Source organism: Ranitomeya variabilis, chromosome 4, assembly GCF_051348905.1.
Source record: "Ranitomeya variabilis isolate aRanVar5 chromosome 4, aRanVar5.hap1, whole genome shotgun sequence".
NCBI lineage: Eukaryota > Metazoa > Chordata > Amphibia > Anura > Dendrobatidae > Ranitomeya > Ranitomeya variabilis.
Genome location: NC_135235.1, coordinates 52,321,206 through 52,340,579, shown reverse-complemented (window position 1 = coordinate 52,340,579; position 19,374 = coordinate 52,321,206). Strand labels below are relative to the sequence as shown.

The window sequence follows — 19,374 nt, the reverse complement described above, 5'->3', positions numbered from 1 at the left end:
TAACCCCAATAATAAATGCTGCGTAAATAGAGAAATATTGAGTTTCTAACAATCGAGGTTATATCCAAATGTATACGATGATATGACCAGACATTTCATTATTCCAGGCTATCGTCACATGAGACAGGTGTCTGAACCGTCAGGGCCGGGTCCTACTCTACTCCCCAGTCTACTGAGGCCTGCTGGCACGTACAGAGGATTTACATTAGAGCTAGGACTATCCTGACGTTACAGATGGTGTTATCTTTGCATCAAGAATTTGCTGAAATTTAATTCATTCTTCCCTCTACCCGTGAAATGTTCGCTGTGTCATTGGCTGCAACACAACCCCAAAGCAAGATTGATCCACCCTCATGCTTAATGGTTGGTGAGAATTCCAAAATGCATCAGGCTTGTTTAGATGTTCTTTTGCATACTTTTATGGTGAGGATGCAGTAGATTTTTTTCTTCTGGTGACTCTTCCATGAAGGCCATATTTATGCAGATGTTTCTGAATAGTAGAACAATGTACCACAACTCCAGAGTCTACTAAATCTTTCTGAAGTTTTTTTGCAGTCAAGTGGGGGTTCTGATTTGCCTCTCCAGCAATCCTGCGAGCAGTTCTCACTGAAATTTTACTTGGTCTTCCAGTCCTTATCTTAACCTCCACTATTCCTGTTAACTACAATTTTTTAATTAGATTTTGAACTGAGGAAAGGGCAACTTGAAAACGCTTTGCTATCTTCTTATAGCCTTATCCTGCTTTGTGGGCCTCCACCATTTTCAATTTCAGAGTGCTAGGCAGCTGCTTACAACAATCCATGGCTGCTGTTTTTTGGCACAAGGATAGAGGCTGCTGAGTTTTTATAAAGCTATAAGTGAACAAGCCATAGCGCTTAGGCTACGTTCACATTTGCGTTGTGCGCCGCAGCGTCGGCGCCGCAGCGCACAACGCAAACAAAAACGCGGCAAAACGCACGCTAAAACGCTGCGTTTTGCGCCGCATGCGTCGTTTTTGGCCGCAAGTTGGACGCAAAAAAAATGCAACTTGATGCGTTTCTTGCGTCCAACGCTTGCGGCCATGCGGCGCTAAACGCAGCACAACGCATGTCCATGCGCCCCCATGTTAAATATAGGGGCGCATGACGCATGCGGCGCCGCTGCGGCGCCCGACGCTGCGGCGCTGACCGCAAATGTGAACGTAGCCTAACAGGTTAATTAAGGTCTGAAACCTTGGGCAAAGTTATCTAAGCACACAAATCTCTAAGGGTGCCCAAACGTTTGTATTGGCGCATTTTCTTTTTTGTAATTTTTAAAATGTAAAAGATGAAAAAAATTATTTATTTTTTTTGCCTAAAATACAAAGGAAATGTGTCATCTTTAACTTTAGGTCTTTTAGAGATAACTGCATCTTCAAATCTTCAACTTGGGGTGCCCAAACTTTTACATGCCACTGTATAAAGCTTTATCTGAAAGAGACAGTTTTATTTTCCCTTTTTTCTTTTAAATGCTTTGCTTTTTTCCTCCTTTTCATTGTTATCTGGTATCTATAACTGTATCAGGGCTTATTTTTTTATGAGCTGGCAAGCTACAGTTTTTCTTGCCGCCATTTTTGCTCTCTTTTTATTCTTTTTATTGCATTGTTTTTTTTTGTGTTTTTTTTGAGCTGCGGTGACCCCAAAAACTAAACAACAATTTGGGGGGTGAGCTTCATAGGAGGACCAAGATGGCAAATCATCAACACATTATGCTCAAATTATCGTGTAACTTTTATAATTGCATTATACACACATTATTATTCTTTTATATATACATTTCATAACCTACATCACTTTGCTTTAAAAAAGGTCATGAGCTGAAAAAATTCAACAGACATGGGTGAGTTCTGTGTTTTGGTGTCTTGGCATAGGAGCAAAAAAAAAGGTTTTCATAGCTATAAGGGATTTGTCAGATGACAGATACCAATGTCGATAGACCAAACTTGTTGACTATAGTAGGGTCTTGACTGGTTTCCGTTATGGTGTCTATCATGTTACAAGAAAAATCTGTCGGCTATGCTAAACAAGACTGTAATAGCTTAATCTGGTAATAATTATAGAAAGACGTCTTACCTCAATGTAGACCACAGGGAACTGAAAGGGAAAGCAAGATCACAATTACTATTATTATTCTTATTACTATTATTATTACTATTTGGCTATTATTTAGAGCGGGCAATGATTTTGCAATATAATTACAGTAATTTGTTAAAAATCCATACACTAAATGATTTTTAAATAATTTTCACATTTTCAGTTGATTCGTAATAGGTACTAATTCATGTTATTTCCTGATGGATGTTCCGACAGGTATTCGATATCCGATCATTCATATTACATACAACTGCGCAAGAAGATATTTATTTCTAATAAATGAATAATTTTGTTTATTGATCAGAACAGAAACAGTTTTTGCTAAACTCTGATCAGGTTGGATCAGGAGATCTAGGAGGTCTGTGATCCGAGGGCAGCATAGGATAGAAGAGGAGACTCTGATCTTGGGGTTATAGAGCTTTCTGATTTAATTTTTATTTTATTTTTTTTATATGACAAGCTGTTAAAATCCTGCCCGGACTTTTAGAAAAAGCCTGTGAGTCCTGTTGGCCCCTCCCACACAATTTGTTTGAATATAAGACTCTCAATGTGGGTGGGGCAGCAGGACTCACAGGCTTTTTTCTAGAAGACCTGGCAGGATTTAAACAAATTTTACATTAAAAATGCTAAATCAAATAATGGAAATAATTATATATTCCCAAGATTAGCATCTCCCCCTCTTCAATATGCTTTCCTCAGAAAGGAACCTAACAGAGAAGCTTAAAATATTAAATATGAGAATCTTCAACATACCTTCTCAGATACTGCATGAAATGTTTCATCCAGTGCGGCAATACGAAACTGAACTGCAAAAAGATATATAGGTGACCAGTTATTAACTTGTGGCAAAAGAGAAGTAACTGAACGTAGCACACAGATACGGTAATTCTAATTAGAAAGGAATATCTAAAAAAAAAAATTATTTGTTAAGTCTCACCATTCTGTCCAGGTTTGTAGATGGGTTTGTCAGTTTGGATAAACGCAAGGTTTTCTAGAGGTCTGATAAGAACGCTTCTCTTTTTCTTGAAATGTAGTGTTCTCCCCTCAGCTTCTAGGGTGACGAATCCCACTTTTGCTTTGTCAGTGTCAGGTGTCTGAAGAAAAAACAATACATCGGTACATCATTACTGTTTCGATAAATTGTCAGTCATTAAATTAGAAAAAAAAAGATTAAATTCTTTCTATAAACAGAATATTGGCTTCCTGCATGAATCCTCGCTAGAAAAGAGGTCATAATATACGCAGAAAAAATAATTGCCCTTAGGTAGACTGGACGTCTCTAGTTCATACCAGGGACATCACATCACACACAAGAAATTCAATATTTCTATGCCATATCGATAATAATCAACTGTCAACACAATCCACCAATATATTGATCATCAGAGGACATCAACACTTCTGTGATTCCAAGCACCAGCAAACCCAGGGCAGATGTCTCAATTCCCTAACAAAACGGTGAGTTGTGGCACCAAAAAGTGTGGTCTGGATGTGTGAACTGGTGGTGTTGTGCGCTTAGCTCATTGTCAGACTTTGGTGATAGGTGAGTGGACGAGTGTTTGTGAGAAGTGGAGTCGCCCTTTACAGTCGCATCTGAGTGGGTGGTGTTTGTGAGGACTATACTGTAATACTTACTTTAAAAGTGATGCAGTTGTCTTCTTCAGGTTGCGTGACTTCTTTCTCCAGTAATGTTATGTTCTCAGCCCCTGTCTCCAGGGCCACAGTCACAGTAACAGACTCATTAAGATGGGACAACTGCAGACAGAATTTCTGATTATTTTTGGCCCTCAGGACCGTAGGAACCAACAGCATATATTTCCTGATGAAAGAAGGTACAAATATGAAGGTTATCTGAAGGTTTTTCATAGATTCTGTTAAAAAATTATCAATCTTACCTTTATTTTATTCATTCATTTTTGACTATTAAACTATCAGTGTCTCATTCTATATCAGTATTATCAGTGTCTCATTGTCAGACACTCTGTGCCTGCAACGAGAAGATGTAGATCTGTACTACAACGTGCGCCACTTTAATCTAATGCAAAGTTTCCATCCAAACTAACCACGGACACTTTTCTTGGAACTTTTTCAAAGGTGGCGAGAGGTGGAATTAGTGACAATCTGATTCGCAAATATGGCGTGTACTACAATTTACAACTTTCTTTGTGTCATGAAAATAGCGCATATGGATTAAATACATTTATTATCGCTACACAGCAGGGTTGTTAATTTTATGATCACTGGAGATGTGACCACTGCGGCCATCACTGATCCTTAACAAGGGTCCAAAATTTTCATGGGTAACAGAGCGGTAGTATTTTCCATGTATGACGATGACTCAAATGACGGAGATAGTACTTAACTATCAATAGATATTGTGATTAGTGAGGGTCCCGAATCTGCACCCTCCACCAAGGCCTAGAACCAAAGGCCTCTACTGCTTTCGACTATTCCTTTCTTGACCCAAGGCTGTGTCTGGAATTGCAACAAAGCCCAAGGAAGCAATGTACAATATATAGCTACAAAGTATTAGGACACATCTCTTAATAAATTAATTTAGGTCTTCCATTAAAGAGAATATGAGGGTCTTTTGGAAAAAAAAGGCATGTAGTTGCTAACAGAGGCAACTACCTGCCTGTTGTACCCGATGCCCGTCATTGATCACTACTGCCAGAGATTCAGCTACTCTTTGTCAAGAGAGCTGCAGTTTGTGTTCCTGATGACAGGACGGGACTACTAGTGTCATGCTGATTGACAGCCATCTCTCTGCTACCAAATTGGGGGAAGACAGCTGTCAATCAGCAAGACACTAGTAATCTCACCCTGTCACCGGTACTCCCATCCTCTGTTAACAACTACATGTCTTTTTTTTTTAAAGTCCTGGATATCTCCTGTAAGTCCCATTGCACATGGTGTTTAACATCCGGCCCCTTACTATGCCATCTGCCTTTACTAATATGTGTTACAGAATGGCTGGTGATAAAATGCTCACTGGTGTAACAAGTCCATGAAATATCTTCCCTACTAAATATTCCATCATTACCTATGAAAGATATTATTGAAACGTAGAAGAAAATGCAACAACTACTCCAAGAAGTGGAGACCATGTAAAATTACAGAGCGGGGTCACCGTGTGCTGAGGAACACAGTGCATAAAAGTCACCAAAATATACAGATTCACGGCACTGCACCTCTGGAGTGGCGCTTTAAATGTAAGTCCCCTGCCACCTGTCTAATAATCACCTTCTGGCGTTTTAATCTGTTTTCGCAGCCGCTACCGTCCTCCTTGCAGCTCCAGTGTTTTATAGAGCTCATTTTACAATACAAGTCTGTGAGATCCTCTTTCTGGCCTCATTCTGGCTCTCATAGACTTGCATTGTGCTCTTGTGACATAGCTTCGTACTTCCGGACAGTCAGAAACTGCGCTCACAAGATGGAGCAGGGTGAATGGAGCGGCACCGAAAAAATTGTGAAGATGCCGGAGGGTGAATATATGATGAGGGACAGAGGGCTTAGATTTAAAGCGCCACTCTAGGGCTTAAAAAAAAACGCTGGAGTGGTGCTTTAAAGAAATAATAAGGAAAGGTGATGAATGGTCCAAAGCATCAATTTTATTTTTAACATTTCGGTCAAACAAGATCTTCTTCAGAATAATGCTAAAAAATGAACAAGAAAATATACATAAAAATATAGTGCGTCTATTTGTCTCATAGACCGTCATACAGATATTGTCTTAATAAGATGCAAAAAATATTCACAGCATACAGGTGCCACTCTAGATGTAATTTATATTTATAAATGAGAAATCTAAGTGACATATATAAAAGGAAAAAGAAAAAAGGGTGCGTGGGGGTGGGAAAAGAAATGGCAGTTATTGGTAGAAAAAAAGAGAGAAATGGATGAGACAAACTGACAAAATGCAATATTATAGCTGTATAAGATATATTGACGACATTTTTTGCTTACGGGGGGCCCACTAGATGCCTTGCAGAATATTCATTTACATCTAAACAATATGCGGCCCGAGCGACAGTTTACCTTATACTTTGATTTTAAATAGATTATTAGGACACAACAGTAATAGAAGGAGCAGTGGGTAAACTTGCTTATGGAATTATTTAGGACACAGTCCGAAACAACTTACTTTTGTATTCTAGTTCTAAGTCAGCTATAAAACCCATACCCATTTCCCAGATTAAAGGGAACATCTCAGCAGTATTGTGCACAGTAACCTACAGACAGTGTCAGGTCGGTGCCGTTATACTGATTGCAATGATACCTGGTGATGAAATCCGTCTTGTGGTTGTTGTGTAATCTTTATTTTCAGGTTTGAGTTAATAATATGCTTGTGCTTTGGGGAGGCCTGTGGGGGCTTTATGTGGTGCTCTGATTAGGTATTCATCAGTATGGCTTCTGACAGGTCATTAATCCCTCAGCAACCTGCCCCCTATTTTACATACTGATTATTATACAGTATGTATTAAAAAAATCACCTTCGGCAGGGAGGCGGCTGGGCTGCAGCATGATCACATCCTGTGCGCTCGACCCCATCCCATCCCACCTCCTCCCCAACCTCACCACCACACTTATCCCATCCCTAACCCACCTGTTCAACCTATCACTAACTTCTGGCACCTTCCCTTCTACGTTCAAACATGCCACAATCACGCCTATCCTTAAAAAGCCAACCCTCGATCCAACTGCTATGTCCAGCTATCGCCCAATATCGCTGCTCCCATTCGCTTCCAAACTCCTGGAGCAGCACGTCTACGCTGAACTTTCCTCCCACCTCTCATCTAACTTGTTGTTCGACAATCTTCAATCTGGTTTCCGCCCTCATCACTAAACTGAGACTGCCCTGACCAAAATCAACCTACTTACCGCCAAAGCTGCTGGACAATACTCTGTGCTCCTCCTTCTAGACCTGTCCTCTGCTTTCGACACATGACCACTGCCTCCTACTACAGATCCTCTACTCCTTTGGCATCAAAGACCTCGCCCTATCCTGGATCGCCTCGTACCTTTCCAACCGCAAATTCAGCGTCTCCCACTCCCACACTACCTCCTCATTCCATCCTCTCTCTGTTGGAGTCCCCCAAGGCTCTGTTCTAGGACCCCTAATCTTCTCAATCTATACACTTGGCTTGGGACAACTCATAAAGTCCCATGGATTCCAGTACCACCTCTATGCTGATGACACTCAGATCTACCTCTCTGGCCCAGACGTCACCGCTCTGCTGTCCAGAATCCCAGAGTGCCTATCAGCCATATCCTCCTTCTTCTCCTCTCGCTTCCTCAAATTCAATGTGGACAAATCTGAACTCATCATCTTTCCTCCATCCTATAGATCTTCCTTACCTGACCTATGTATCGCAATCAATGACATCATGCTTTCCCCCGTACCGGAAGTCCGCTGCCTCGGAGTAACCTTCGACTCTGCCCTGTCCTTCAAACCGCACATCCATGCTCTTTCCACCTCCTGTCACCTCCAGCTCAAAAATATCTCCAGAATCCGTCCTTTCCTCAACCTTCAATCTACTAAAATGCTTGTGCATGCCCTCATCATCTCCCGCCTTGACTACTGCAACATCCTTTTCTGCGGCCTCCCTGCTAACACCCTTGCACCTCTCCAGTCCATCCTTAACTCTGCTGCACGACTAATCCATCTCTCTCCTCGCTACTCCTCCGCTTCCCCCCTCTGCAAATCTCTTCACTGGCTCCCATTCCCTCAGCGTATCTAGTTCAAATTACTAATACTGACCTACAAAGCCATCCATAACCTGTCTCCTCCATATATCTCTGAACTAATCTCCCTATATCTTCCCTCACGTAATCTCCGGTCCTCCCAAGACCTCCTTCTCTCCTCCACACTTATTCGCTCCTCATCCAATCGCTTCCAAGACTTCTCCCGAATTTCCCCCATCCTCTGGAACTCTCTGCCCCAACACGTCTGACTATCAACCACATTTGGATCCTTCAGACGGAACCTGAAAACTCATCTCTTCAGGAAAGCCTACAGCCTGCACTGACCCCGCTGCCTCCTCATCACTACCAAAGCTACCGCCTCCCCAACACCGGAGCTCCTGCAACCCCCAACCTACTGTCTCCTTCCCCTTAATCCTGCAGAATGTAAGCCCGCAAGGGCAGGGTCCTCGCCCCTCTGTATCAGTCTGTCATTGTTAGTTTGTTTACTGTAAGTGATATCTGTAACTTGTATGTAACCCCTTCTCATGTACAGCACCATGGAATCAATGGTGCTATATAAATAAATAATAATAATAATTATCTGCATTAAATTGTTTTATTTAGTCATATACATTGATTCTGAAAAAAAAATCTTTCTCAAAATGGTGCCGGCCGCACCTGCACAGTATCATCGGCCGATAGATGCTATTGCATAGGCGCGGCCGGCTACGCCACTGCTAGGAAGATTGGACCTGCAGTGCCTACACACACATGAGTCGCCCAGCCAGGGCAGTGGGGTACTCGGTACCGGGTCCGCTTGGCTATTAAAGGGGATGTCACGTGGCTGCGACCCGGTCCGTGGCCCTGGGGCTCAACGTTAATGGGGGAAATGTTCAAAGTTTGTCGTGACGCCACCTGTGGTGTTCGGTCAGTAGTGGGACCGATGCTGCGTTGAAGGGGGTCCCTGGGAGATGTTGCGGCAGCACTGGTGTTACACTTCCCACAGGTGAAGCGGGGTCCCCAGGGGTCCTATGGTGTAGGTGTTGATGGTATAGCCGGTAAATAAAGAGAGGAGATAAATTGTAAGTCTTTACCTGGTTTACTATGGGTGACAGGCCACAGTCCAGGGTACCAGCAACAGGTGAATTAGGCGTCCAGGCAGTCTAGAGACAAGCAGAATCCCCTTGGCAGGTCAGGTAGAAGCCTTCCACTCTGCGCTTGCTGTAACTGAGGTCCCTGTTGCCACTAAGTGTTCCCAGCAAAGTCCTAATTCGTTCCCCAGTCCTGGGACAGGTACCTGTATGGTAGGCAGCTTGAGCCGTGCTTACTGGGGTCTTTTCACGGGGACTCCAGGCTCCAAGGTGCTGCTGTACCACAGGTGAATATGGGCAAAGTCCATGTAATTCTATGCCCTCCAGTTCTGCTCTGTGTCTTATAATTCCACAAAAGCCTCGGCCTCCCGGTACCCGGTTTCTGTGCACTGACTTCATAGAGGCCTTCTCGTAGCCTCCTGGAGTCCTGTATCTCCACTGTGCTCCATCCCTGTCTATCCTTGCTCACAGACTTTCTGTACAGACTGAACTAACTCTGCAAACCAGGATCTTTATCCTAAAACAGGGTTTTGAGCTCCCCCTCCTGGCCTGGATTTGGAAGGTGTTGTGTGAGTGCAAACCCGCCAAAGGGAATCTCACTTGTCTCCAGGCATAGCACTACCCTCCCCTAGAGGAAGGCAGCACTACTGTGGTACCCAAACTCCTGGGGTGCCACACACACGCTTACCTAGGACAGGAGGAGCTGCATGTCACCGGCTGGGACAGCGCTCCGATAACATCATCCAGCCCCAAACAACTCTTCATTCACATTACTTGAGTGGAATAGATCTTGAGAGAATGAGTTGACATCTGAACTGCAGCACAGCCACATATATATAAGAAGTGAAAGAGGTAACTCTCTCTCTATACTTTTACCCTGCATGTAAGTGGAGTTCTGCACCATTGTGTGTTTTATTGACTAAACTGACTAAAATGGCTGGCTCATCATATTGACAAATTACTTAGTACTAAAACCACAGCTTCTGGTACATGTTTGTATCCCCCTTGTCTAATTGGTGAAGTGGACAATAGCGCAAATGAGCACAGTTACACTCTACATCATATTAAGGCACTAACCCATTGTCCAATATTGTAAAAGCAGACATATTTATTTAAAAAGTCTATTTAAAAATGTATTTTTGTTTTTTTAGATGTTGCGTATTTTCGAAAAAATGCAAGGAACCGAGTTTACTTTATTGACAGTCATGTACAAATTACATGAATTACATGCTAACCGAGTGACTTTGACGCGCTTGAAAGATATGCTCGAGTCCCTGCGGCTGCATGTCTCGTGGCTGTTCATCAGCTGCAACACATGCAGGGATTGTCTGTTTGTTGGGCAATACCTGAATGTGTTGCGGCTGTCAAACAGCCGCAAGACATGCAGCAGCGGGGACTGGAGCATATCTTTCGAGCCCGCCGAAGACACTCGACTAGCACCCGAGCATGGATAACACCTTATCCCAGCACACCCCGCTCATCACTAATATCTATAAATTTCAGATTTTTTCTTTTACACGTTAGCACTAAAATACTCTAAATTCTTTGTTTTTTATGGTAATAATAAAATATTGTAACATTTGGTATTTTAGAGGACACTTAAATACAAAAAGTCCACTTTAACGAAAGTAGAAGCCATATGCACTGAATGAATGCCATTGTAACAGCCGGATTTCAGGCAGCACTTCTCGTTAACTGGTCCCCAGTGTGGACTAAATGTAAGTGTGAGAGTTGGCATACAAGTTATAGCATAAGTAGTATTGAAAACCTTCTCCTGTCTTTCCAAGGAGAACTAGTGCACTGCACCTACCCAAAAAACCGTTCTGCACATTGAACTTATTTCCTTTTATTTAGATGAGTGTTGCAATATTTTCCTAGCCCGAAGAGATAAAAAAGCATAGTAACGGAGTTTCAAATATTCGTTCCTGTATTTTACACAATAGTCATGATCTGGAAAGCTACAGAATAATCCCATGTTATAAAAGTATAATAAATGAGGGCTCGGCAACTGGGAACGACAAAGATTCCCCATGTTGGCAGAAGTGCCCATCCATATATACTCGGCCACTCTTCATTGTAAAAAATGCAAGTTGCAGAGACAATGTTCTGGGGTAGGAAGAAGGTCCCAGTTATCAGACATCTAATTATCAGTCAGCATAATCCCTGAGGCCAATGATTGGCTGCATCGGTACATGACCAGCAGCAGAACCGGTGGAAACTATCGAGTAATTAGATTTCTAGATTGGTAGGGAATTTGAAAGATGAATTATAGTTATTCTCTTATGTTATCCCTTTGCCTGCAGTCAGTAAAATGTCATAAAATTCTGAAAATCAACTGTTATTTATTTGTGCTCTGATTGCCATTATTTATGGAGATACTCCATTTAAGAACAGTCGGCTGGTTAGGAGTTTCTTTTGCATGGGTTGGGTAGGAACTCTAGTTCTAACATGAGCATTCGACTTTGGACACTCTAAATATGTTCTCTGGGGTCACTCTGACTCCGATTATGGAGCTACATACTCAGCTTATGTGGCACTCTGGCTCAGTTTAAAGGGCCCCCCTAACTATTAGATAAAAGTTGGCCAAACAATCATTTGGTGGTCAGCTATCTCTCCAAACTTCCCAATACACGGACAGGAACCAGTCCGTCAAGTGCTCTTCTGTCTCCTATGAGACAGCTGCTGCCAGACTCTTCTGGATGAAACTTATCTCCAACTTATCTCCAACCAGGACAAATGGATCGCCTATTGAAATTCAACAGGTCAGATACTTCTCTACTATGACATTCGCTGAGCTCACTGATTGGCTGGACATGACGTCAGCGCTGCGGACAATAACAGATACCTGAAGATGCAATGAGACTAAGTGCTAGACCTGGAGAGAGTGATTAAAGAAGTTGTTGTTTTTTTAAGAAAAAAAAAATTTTGACCACTATCGATGATGAGTTAGTAAAAACTAAGAGTTGATGAACACAAAAAGAAAGTATAATGAATCCATTTCTGTAGCTTGCAAATACTCCTGGTTCTGACTTGATTTCAAGCTGAAAACTATTAGAGACACGGTAAATAATTTCAGCCACTTGCTTTATAGTCGTTGCATGAATGTTTGAATTTTATCCAACTGGATGTCTAAACTTCAATAAAGGGGTCTCATTTGAAACTGCCTTATGGGATTTCACCTCTAAGGCATATGGACACCTGGTGTCCCAAAAATTGCCATATAAACATTTGTGGTTGCAGAAAAATAGCTTCCAGGCATGATACAGCTACATCTGAAAACAATGAGGTTCCCACCTACACAAGAAAAAGATCAAAAGAGGGGCTAATATGTCACAGTCACTGCCCTAACACCAAGTGGGAGAAGTAAATCAAGTAAAAAGCCCCTAAAGGCAGAACTGGAAAAAAGCAGCAAAAAGTAAAACAGCAATTAAAATTCCAATGACATCCGTTTTCCTATTAACTGTTATGTAATGAAATCTTACTATAATGCGGAAGTCAGACATAGTCATACCTTATGTTATAGTTCTGCTGTCCTACTATCATACTGTACCTAGAATTCATTTTTTTGCATATATATATATACTGTATATAATTTTATATATATATATACACACACACACACACACACACACACACACACACACACGGACATGGCTGAAAGTGCCGGCCCCCTTGAAATTGTTCCAGAAAATGAAGTATTTCTCCCAGAAAATTATTGCGATTACACATGTTTTGTTATACACATGTTTATTTGCTTTGTGTGCATTGAAACAACACAAAAAAAACGCTGAATTAGACAAAATTTCACACAAAAAAACAAAAAATGGTCCAGACAAAATTGTTGGCACTCTCAACTTAATATTCGGTTGCACACCCTTTGGAGTAAATAACTGCAATCAATCGTTTATTATAACCATCAACAAACCTCTTACACCTCTCAGCTGGAATTTTGGCGCACTCTTCTTTTGTAAACTGCTCCAGATAGGCGCCTTCTCCCAACAGCAAATATAAGATCTCTCCACAAGTGTTCAAGGTGATTTAGAACCGGACTCGTTGCTGGACACTTGAGAACTCTCCAGTGCTTTGTTTCCATCCATTTCTGGGTGCTTCTTCAGGTATGTTTGGGGTCCTTGTCCTGCTGGAAGACCCATGGCCTAGGACAAAAAGCAAGCTTTCTGACACTGGGCACTACATTGCCACCCAAAATCCTTTGGTAATCTTCAGATTCCATGATGTCTTGCACTCAGACAAAGCATCCAGTACCAGAAGCAGCAAAACAACCCCAAAACATCTTTAAACTTCCACCATATTTGACTTTAGGTACTTTGTTATTTTCTTTGCCTCATTCCAATTTTGGTAAATAGTACAATGATGTGCTTTCACAAAAATTTCTATCTTGATCTCATTTGTCCAGAATACGTTTTCCCAGAACGATTTATGCTTACTCACGTACATTTTGGCAAACTGCAGTCTAGCTTTTTTAAGTCTCTGTGTCAGCAATGGGATCCTCCTGAGTCTCCTGTCACAGCATTTCATTTCATTCAAATGTCGATGGATAGTTCGCTCTGACACTGATGCACCCTAAGCCTGCAGGACACTTTGAATTTCTTTGGAACTTGATTTTGCCGGCTTATCCATCATTGGACTATCCTGTGTTGCAACCTTTTATCAGTTTTTCTCTGCCATCTACGTCCAGGGAGACTACAGTGCCATAGGTTGATTAAGTTGAGCACTGTGAACAAAGGAACATCAAGATCTCTGGAGATGAACTTGTAACCTTCAAATTGTTGATATTTTTCAACAATATTGGTTCTCAAGTCCTCAGACAGTTCTCTTCTCCTCTTTCTGGTCTCCATGCTTAGTGTGAAATACACAGACACACAATGCAAAGATTGAGTCAACTTCTCATTTTATCTGGTTTCAGTTGTGATTTTCATATTGCCCACACCCGTTACTTGCCACAGGTGAGTAAAGTTGTTTACCCACAATTTTGAAAAGGTGCCAAAAATGTTGTCCGGCCCTTTTTTGGGTTCTGTTTGATTTCATGTCCAATTTGAATTTTTTCTCTGTTTTTCTTGTCTTTTGTGTTGTTCCAATACACACACATTAAATAAACATATGTATAACAAAGCATATGTAATTGCAATACTTTTCTGGGATTGCAAGGTTGCGAAACTTTCATCCATGACTGTGTGTATATATACAGTATATTGAGTTCAAGGTTTGGTATTTGCCTGTGGGAGCTTTTTGCACCCGGACTCTTGTCTTTTTTTGCTTTATGTGCTGCTCTGTTCTTCTGTTTTTATGTATATCTATATCTATATATATATATATTATTTTTTATGTGCATTTCTGAAATCTTAAGGGTAAGTTCAAACTTGTTCAAAATTGTTTTATTGTTCCATAGAACCTAAAAGAACCCTAATTTAAAAATGTCCAATTATTTTATGTCTAGTTATTGTGAAGACCTATGTGTATCAAATGTTTCTATGAAATTCTTTGCTTCTCTTTAGAAAACATGAAACATGTTCCCAATCTGTCCACTTTTAGTTCTTACTAACATCTGTTTCATTAAGTTAGTAGAACAAAATGCAGAAATTGATATTTGAAGGCAATATATCAGACTTTGCAGGGTAATAATAATAATAATAATTTTTATTTTTATAGCGCCAACATATTCCACAGCACTTTACATTTTAGAGGGGACTTGTTCAGACAATAAAGATATTGCAAATTAACACATAACTCAGATACCTAAAGGAGTGAAGGCCCTGCTGCTCTCAAGCTACAATCTATGAGGAAACATTGGAGACACGAAAGGTAAATGGTAAAATGTGCTGATATTGTACAATACAGCCATAATATACTAAATAGGGTATGCAGATAACACTACATGAACAATTCACCAGCCAGTATGTGTACAGTACAGATACAGACGACAATTAAGGGCATGAAAGGTATGTGCCCAGATATTACGGGGGTCATGACTTTGAAGAGAATTTTGCATGGGCGAAACAGGGATATCTAGATAAGTAAGGTGGTGCGATAGGCCAATCTAAAAAAAAATGCATTTTAGGCCATGCTTGAAAGTGTGGGTATTGGGAATGAATTGAGGTGCCCTCGGTAGTGCTTTCCAAGAATTGGTGCAGCACACGTGTAGTCTTGGAGACAGAAGTGGGAGGTTCGGATTATTGAGGATTTGAATTTTAAGTCATTAGTAGAATGGAGGACACGAGAAGGGTGGTAGACTGAGACGAGGTAGGAGATGTAGGGTGGTGCTGAACTGTAAAGAGTTTTGTGGTGATAAGTTTACATTGGACTCTGTAACAGATGGACAACCAGTGCAATGACTGGCACAGAGTAGAGGTATCGGTGTAGCATTTTGAAAGGAACATGATCCTGACTGCTGCATTCAGGAAGGATTAGAGAGGGGAGAGTTTGGTAAGAGAGAGACCGATTATAAGAGAGTTGCAATAGTCCAGACAAGAATGAATAAGAGCTACGGTAAAACGTTTTTGCCGAGTCAAAGATAAGAAAATGTCGAATTCTAGAGATGTTTTTTGAGATGTAGGTGACATGAACAGGCGAGTGATCGGATGTTGGAAGTTAAGGAAAGATCTGAATCCTATATGACACCAAGACAGCGGGCATGTTGATGGGAAGCAATGGTGGAAAACCAGACACGGAAATGGCAATATCAGGCATAGGTAGGTTTGTGGAAGGAGGAAACACAAGGAGTTCATTTTTTGACAGATACAGTTTTAGATAGCAGGAGGACATAATGTTAGAGACAGCAGAAAGACAATCACTGGTATTTTGTACTAATGCAGGGTTGATGTCAGGAGATAATGTGTGTATTTGGGTGCCCGCAGCATAGAAATGGTACTGCAAACCGAATGTACATAATGTTTGTCCAATAGGTGCGGTGTACCAGAAAAAAATTAGGGGGCCTAGGACGGAACCTTGAAGGACCCTCATAATAAGGGAAGAGGAAGAGGAGCCAGCAAAAGATACAGTGAAGTAAGGGTCAGAGAGGTAGGAGGAGAACCAGGAGAAAACAGTATCCTTGAGCCTGATAGAGCGAAGCATATTTTTTACTTAATGGTTATAGAAATGGTACAAAGACTGCCACTCGCAGGGAGAAGGGGCTGTAGGGTCTGATAGTGTCCAAAAGAAGGGACGATAAGGGAGGATACTGGGTGGATAAATGGAAAAGTACATTTTGTTAAAAGGAGCAGAACAACACCTCCACCTGATCTGTTCTCAGATCTCGGGGTATGACAAAAAAGTAGGCCACCATATGAGAAAGCAACAGCGGTGGTATCCGACTGCTGGATCCAGGTTTCAGTAAGAGCCAGAATGTTAAGGGAATTGGAAAGGAAAAAGTTATGGATGTAGGAGAGTTTGTTACATGCTGACCATGCATTCCAAAGGGCACCACAGAGAGCATGCAAGGAATATTAATGAGATCTGCTGGGTTTCTGAGTGTAGCAGGGAAGGAGTTAGTCTTATTATTACAAGAAGGGCTGAAATTAGAAGAGATCTCCTGCGACCAGGAGAAGGAGAATAGAGAGAGTAAGCAGATGGTGAGTGATTTGTGAAAGCGTCTCTTGTCTTGTATGGTGGGAGTGAATGGATCTGTGCTGTTTAACATTGTGCAGAGAGCATGATAGCTATACAGAGGAGAAGAGAGGAGAGAGGGGTTGATATGGTTGGAGTGTACAGAGTTTGTCAGAGGACGGTAGATGTGAGTGATTGCAGCAGCCAGAACATAATGGCACAAATACATATGGTGAATTCTCTTTGCAAATCAGATGATTTAGAAGGAAATTTGTTTGAATGTCTTGCATGTCTTATCTATCCATCTCCTGCCCATCTGCCATGTTTAACATGTTTAACTGCCCTGGCACTTAGAACAATTGCACTTTGATACAATCTGCACAATTTGTGGTCTACTACTATATAGACACGGATCTTCATAAAAGCTGTAGATTGGGTATATTTAATTTGCAAACTTTCATTACCATTTTACATATATTTGAATAATATAAAAATCTGTTGTGGAGGTGGATCTTCACTAAAAAAAAAAAATTATCCAAACCAAACTGCTTTAAAAGGAACCTGTCATGTCAGGAAACGTCATTTACCTGTAGAAATGGGGTCAATCTGCAGGTAAGTAGCAATAAAATCCTGCCTGCATGCCTGCCTTTCTGGAGCAGCGGCTACAGGGAGAAAATGAAAGTGTGGCTGCACTCACTCCCTGACACACACACACTGCGGAGCTGGCTGTCAATCAAAGAACACTCGGTGACTTTAATTGCTCCCTGCACCGCCCATAGGACTGGCAACAAGCGAATCTCCAGGGAGGATATAACTTTATTTTCTCCCTGTGTCTGCTGCTCCACTGAGCCAGGCAGGATGAATTGTAATGCTATTTACTTACAGATTAACCCTATATCTGCAGGTGAATAGCATTTCCAGACACGGCTGTTTCCCAGATCACTGTTTGGCCCATATGTATGCCGATTATCAGTCGATTTAAAGTCTGTTTAACACAGGCTGAGTAATATTCTAGGCGCAAAGAAATATAGTTAATACTTTTGTTATGTGCACAAAGAACACCAAATAATCGGCAAAATATCATCTGTTTACATGGGGCATTGTGCTTCCGATAATGAAAAAAATCATTGTATGAGTTTTACTCGTACTTCAAATGGTTGCAGGCCCATTTAATAGGCAAATAATCATCTATGTGGTTGTCAAAATGGGAATTAAGGATACAGCAATATTGGTGTAATAGACTGAAATAGATGAACAGACAGAAGAAGACAGCATTAGAAAATAAAAAGAGAAAAAAAATAGGAATATTTAAAATGTAAGTAAAATTATACTTTTGAGTTAGGTCATTTTTATTTTGGTGATTCCTCCTTTTTTCTAATAGGGCATATGGACAATCCTCTACAAAATTTAGATAAAATCCATGGTGGAATATAATACTTATCACAGGATCTAAGCTTATCAATAAATATTTATAAAAAACATTGAGAAGAATAGCTTTCACTTACGGGTCAGTTTCTGCCAAATCTCCTCCATGGATGCCGGTCAGGAGCAGGCACAGTCCGAGAGCTGATCTCCACATGCTGCTGGTCAGATATCACATTCATTAGGAAGAATGCTAGAGGGAGATGGCTTTATAAAGCAGAGCCTGTGTACAGCCCCCCTGGCAAACACACCTTACACAAATACTGACCCTTGCACAAGGACTGCTCTGTCGGGGATGGAGCCTGTTTGCGTTGCCTTGTGTCTGTTTGCTGAGCTGTTTTCTTGAATCCTATCCTATTACTGTGTTTGTGTGGCCTCCTGCCCAGGTACATAGGATTACCAAATTAACATGGGAGTTTTAAGACATTGTTCGCTTTGCTGCCGTCACGGGTCAACATTACAAAAAAACTTTAGGAAATAAGCGTTGCGTGTAATGTTTCCGTCTGGCATCAAGATAATTTCCTGGCAAATATGTGGGGCGCACAGTGTATGTTACAGGCACCTGCAAGTAATCCCCTCTCCTCTCCAATGCTAGGAACAGAAGAAAAATTCACAAATATTGTTACCGACCCAACCAGAGCAATGTGTAGGTCCTAATCTCTTGATCCATTTGTAGGTTTGCAAAGCTGCAGCCAGGTCTACTAATCCCTGACTGCAGATCACGTGCTAACGCTCACTAGTTTCGGGTCTTATTTTTGACCCGGTCACATTCTTGTATATTTTTCGTATTTTCTAAAGTTTCATGTTATTCCTGTCTACTGATGAAATACACACGTGGTCAAAATTGTTGGAACCCCTCGTTTACTGACAGAAAAACCCACAATGGTCACAGAAATAACTTGAATTTGACAAAAGTCATAATAAATAAAAAATCTATGAAAATTAACAAATGAAAGTCAGACATTGCTTTTCAACCATGCTTCCACGGAATTAAAAAAACCCCAAAAACTCATGAACTAGGCCAGGACAGAAATGATGGTACCCCTGAAAATAATGTGACAAAAGGGACATGATAAATTGCGGTGTGTCCACTAACTAGCATCACAGATGTCTACAATCTTGGAATCAGTGAGTGGCCTGTTCATAGGGCTACAGATACTTACTGTGCTGTTTGGTGACATGGTGTGTATCACACTCAACATGGACCAGAGGACGCGAAGGAAAAAGTTGTGTCAGGACATTAGAAAGAAAATTATAGACAAACATGTTAAAGGTAAAAGTTAAAAGACCATCTCCAAGCAGCTTGATGTTCCTGTGACTACAGTTGCACATATTATTCAGAAATGTAAGATCCATGGGACTGTAGCCAACCTCCCTGGACGTGGCCGCAGGAGGAACATTGATGACAAATCAAAGAAACGGATAATACAAATGGTAACAAAAGAGCCCAGAAAAACTTCTAAACAGATTAAAGGTGAACTTCAAGCTCAAGGAACATCAGTGTC

General features: G+C 41.2%; 1 protein-coding gene across 1 annotated transcript in view; it reads right to left on the bottom strand.

Moving 5' to 3' along the window:
- Positions 1-18,074, bottom strand: part of A2M (alpha-2-macroglobulin) — an 82,377-nt gene extending 64,303 nt beyond the window's left edge. Inside the window, exons 1-5 of the mRNA XM_077258511.1 lie at positions 17,953-18,074; positions 3,747-3,930; positions 3,049-3,205; positions 2,865-2,917; positions 2,091-2,111 (exon numbers count right to left, since the gene is read on the bottom strand). Of these exons, the coding sequence (XP_077114626.1) occupies positions 2,091-2,111; positions 2,865-2,917; positions 3,049-3,205; positions 3,747-3,930; positions 17,953-18,026 (489 nt within the window). The 5' untranslated portion in view covers positions 18,027-18,074. The remainder of the gene's footprint in view (positions 1-2,090; positions 2,112-2,864; positions 2,918-3,048; positions 3,206-3,746; positions 3,931-17,952) is intronic.
- Positions 18,075-19,374: the final 1,300 nt, after the last annotated feature.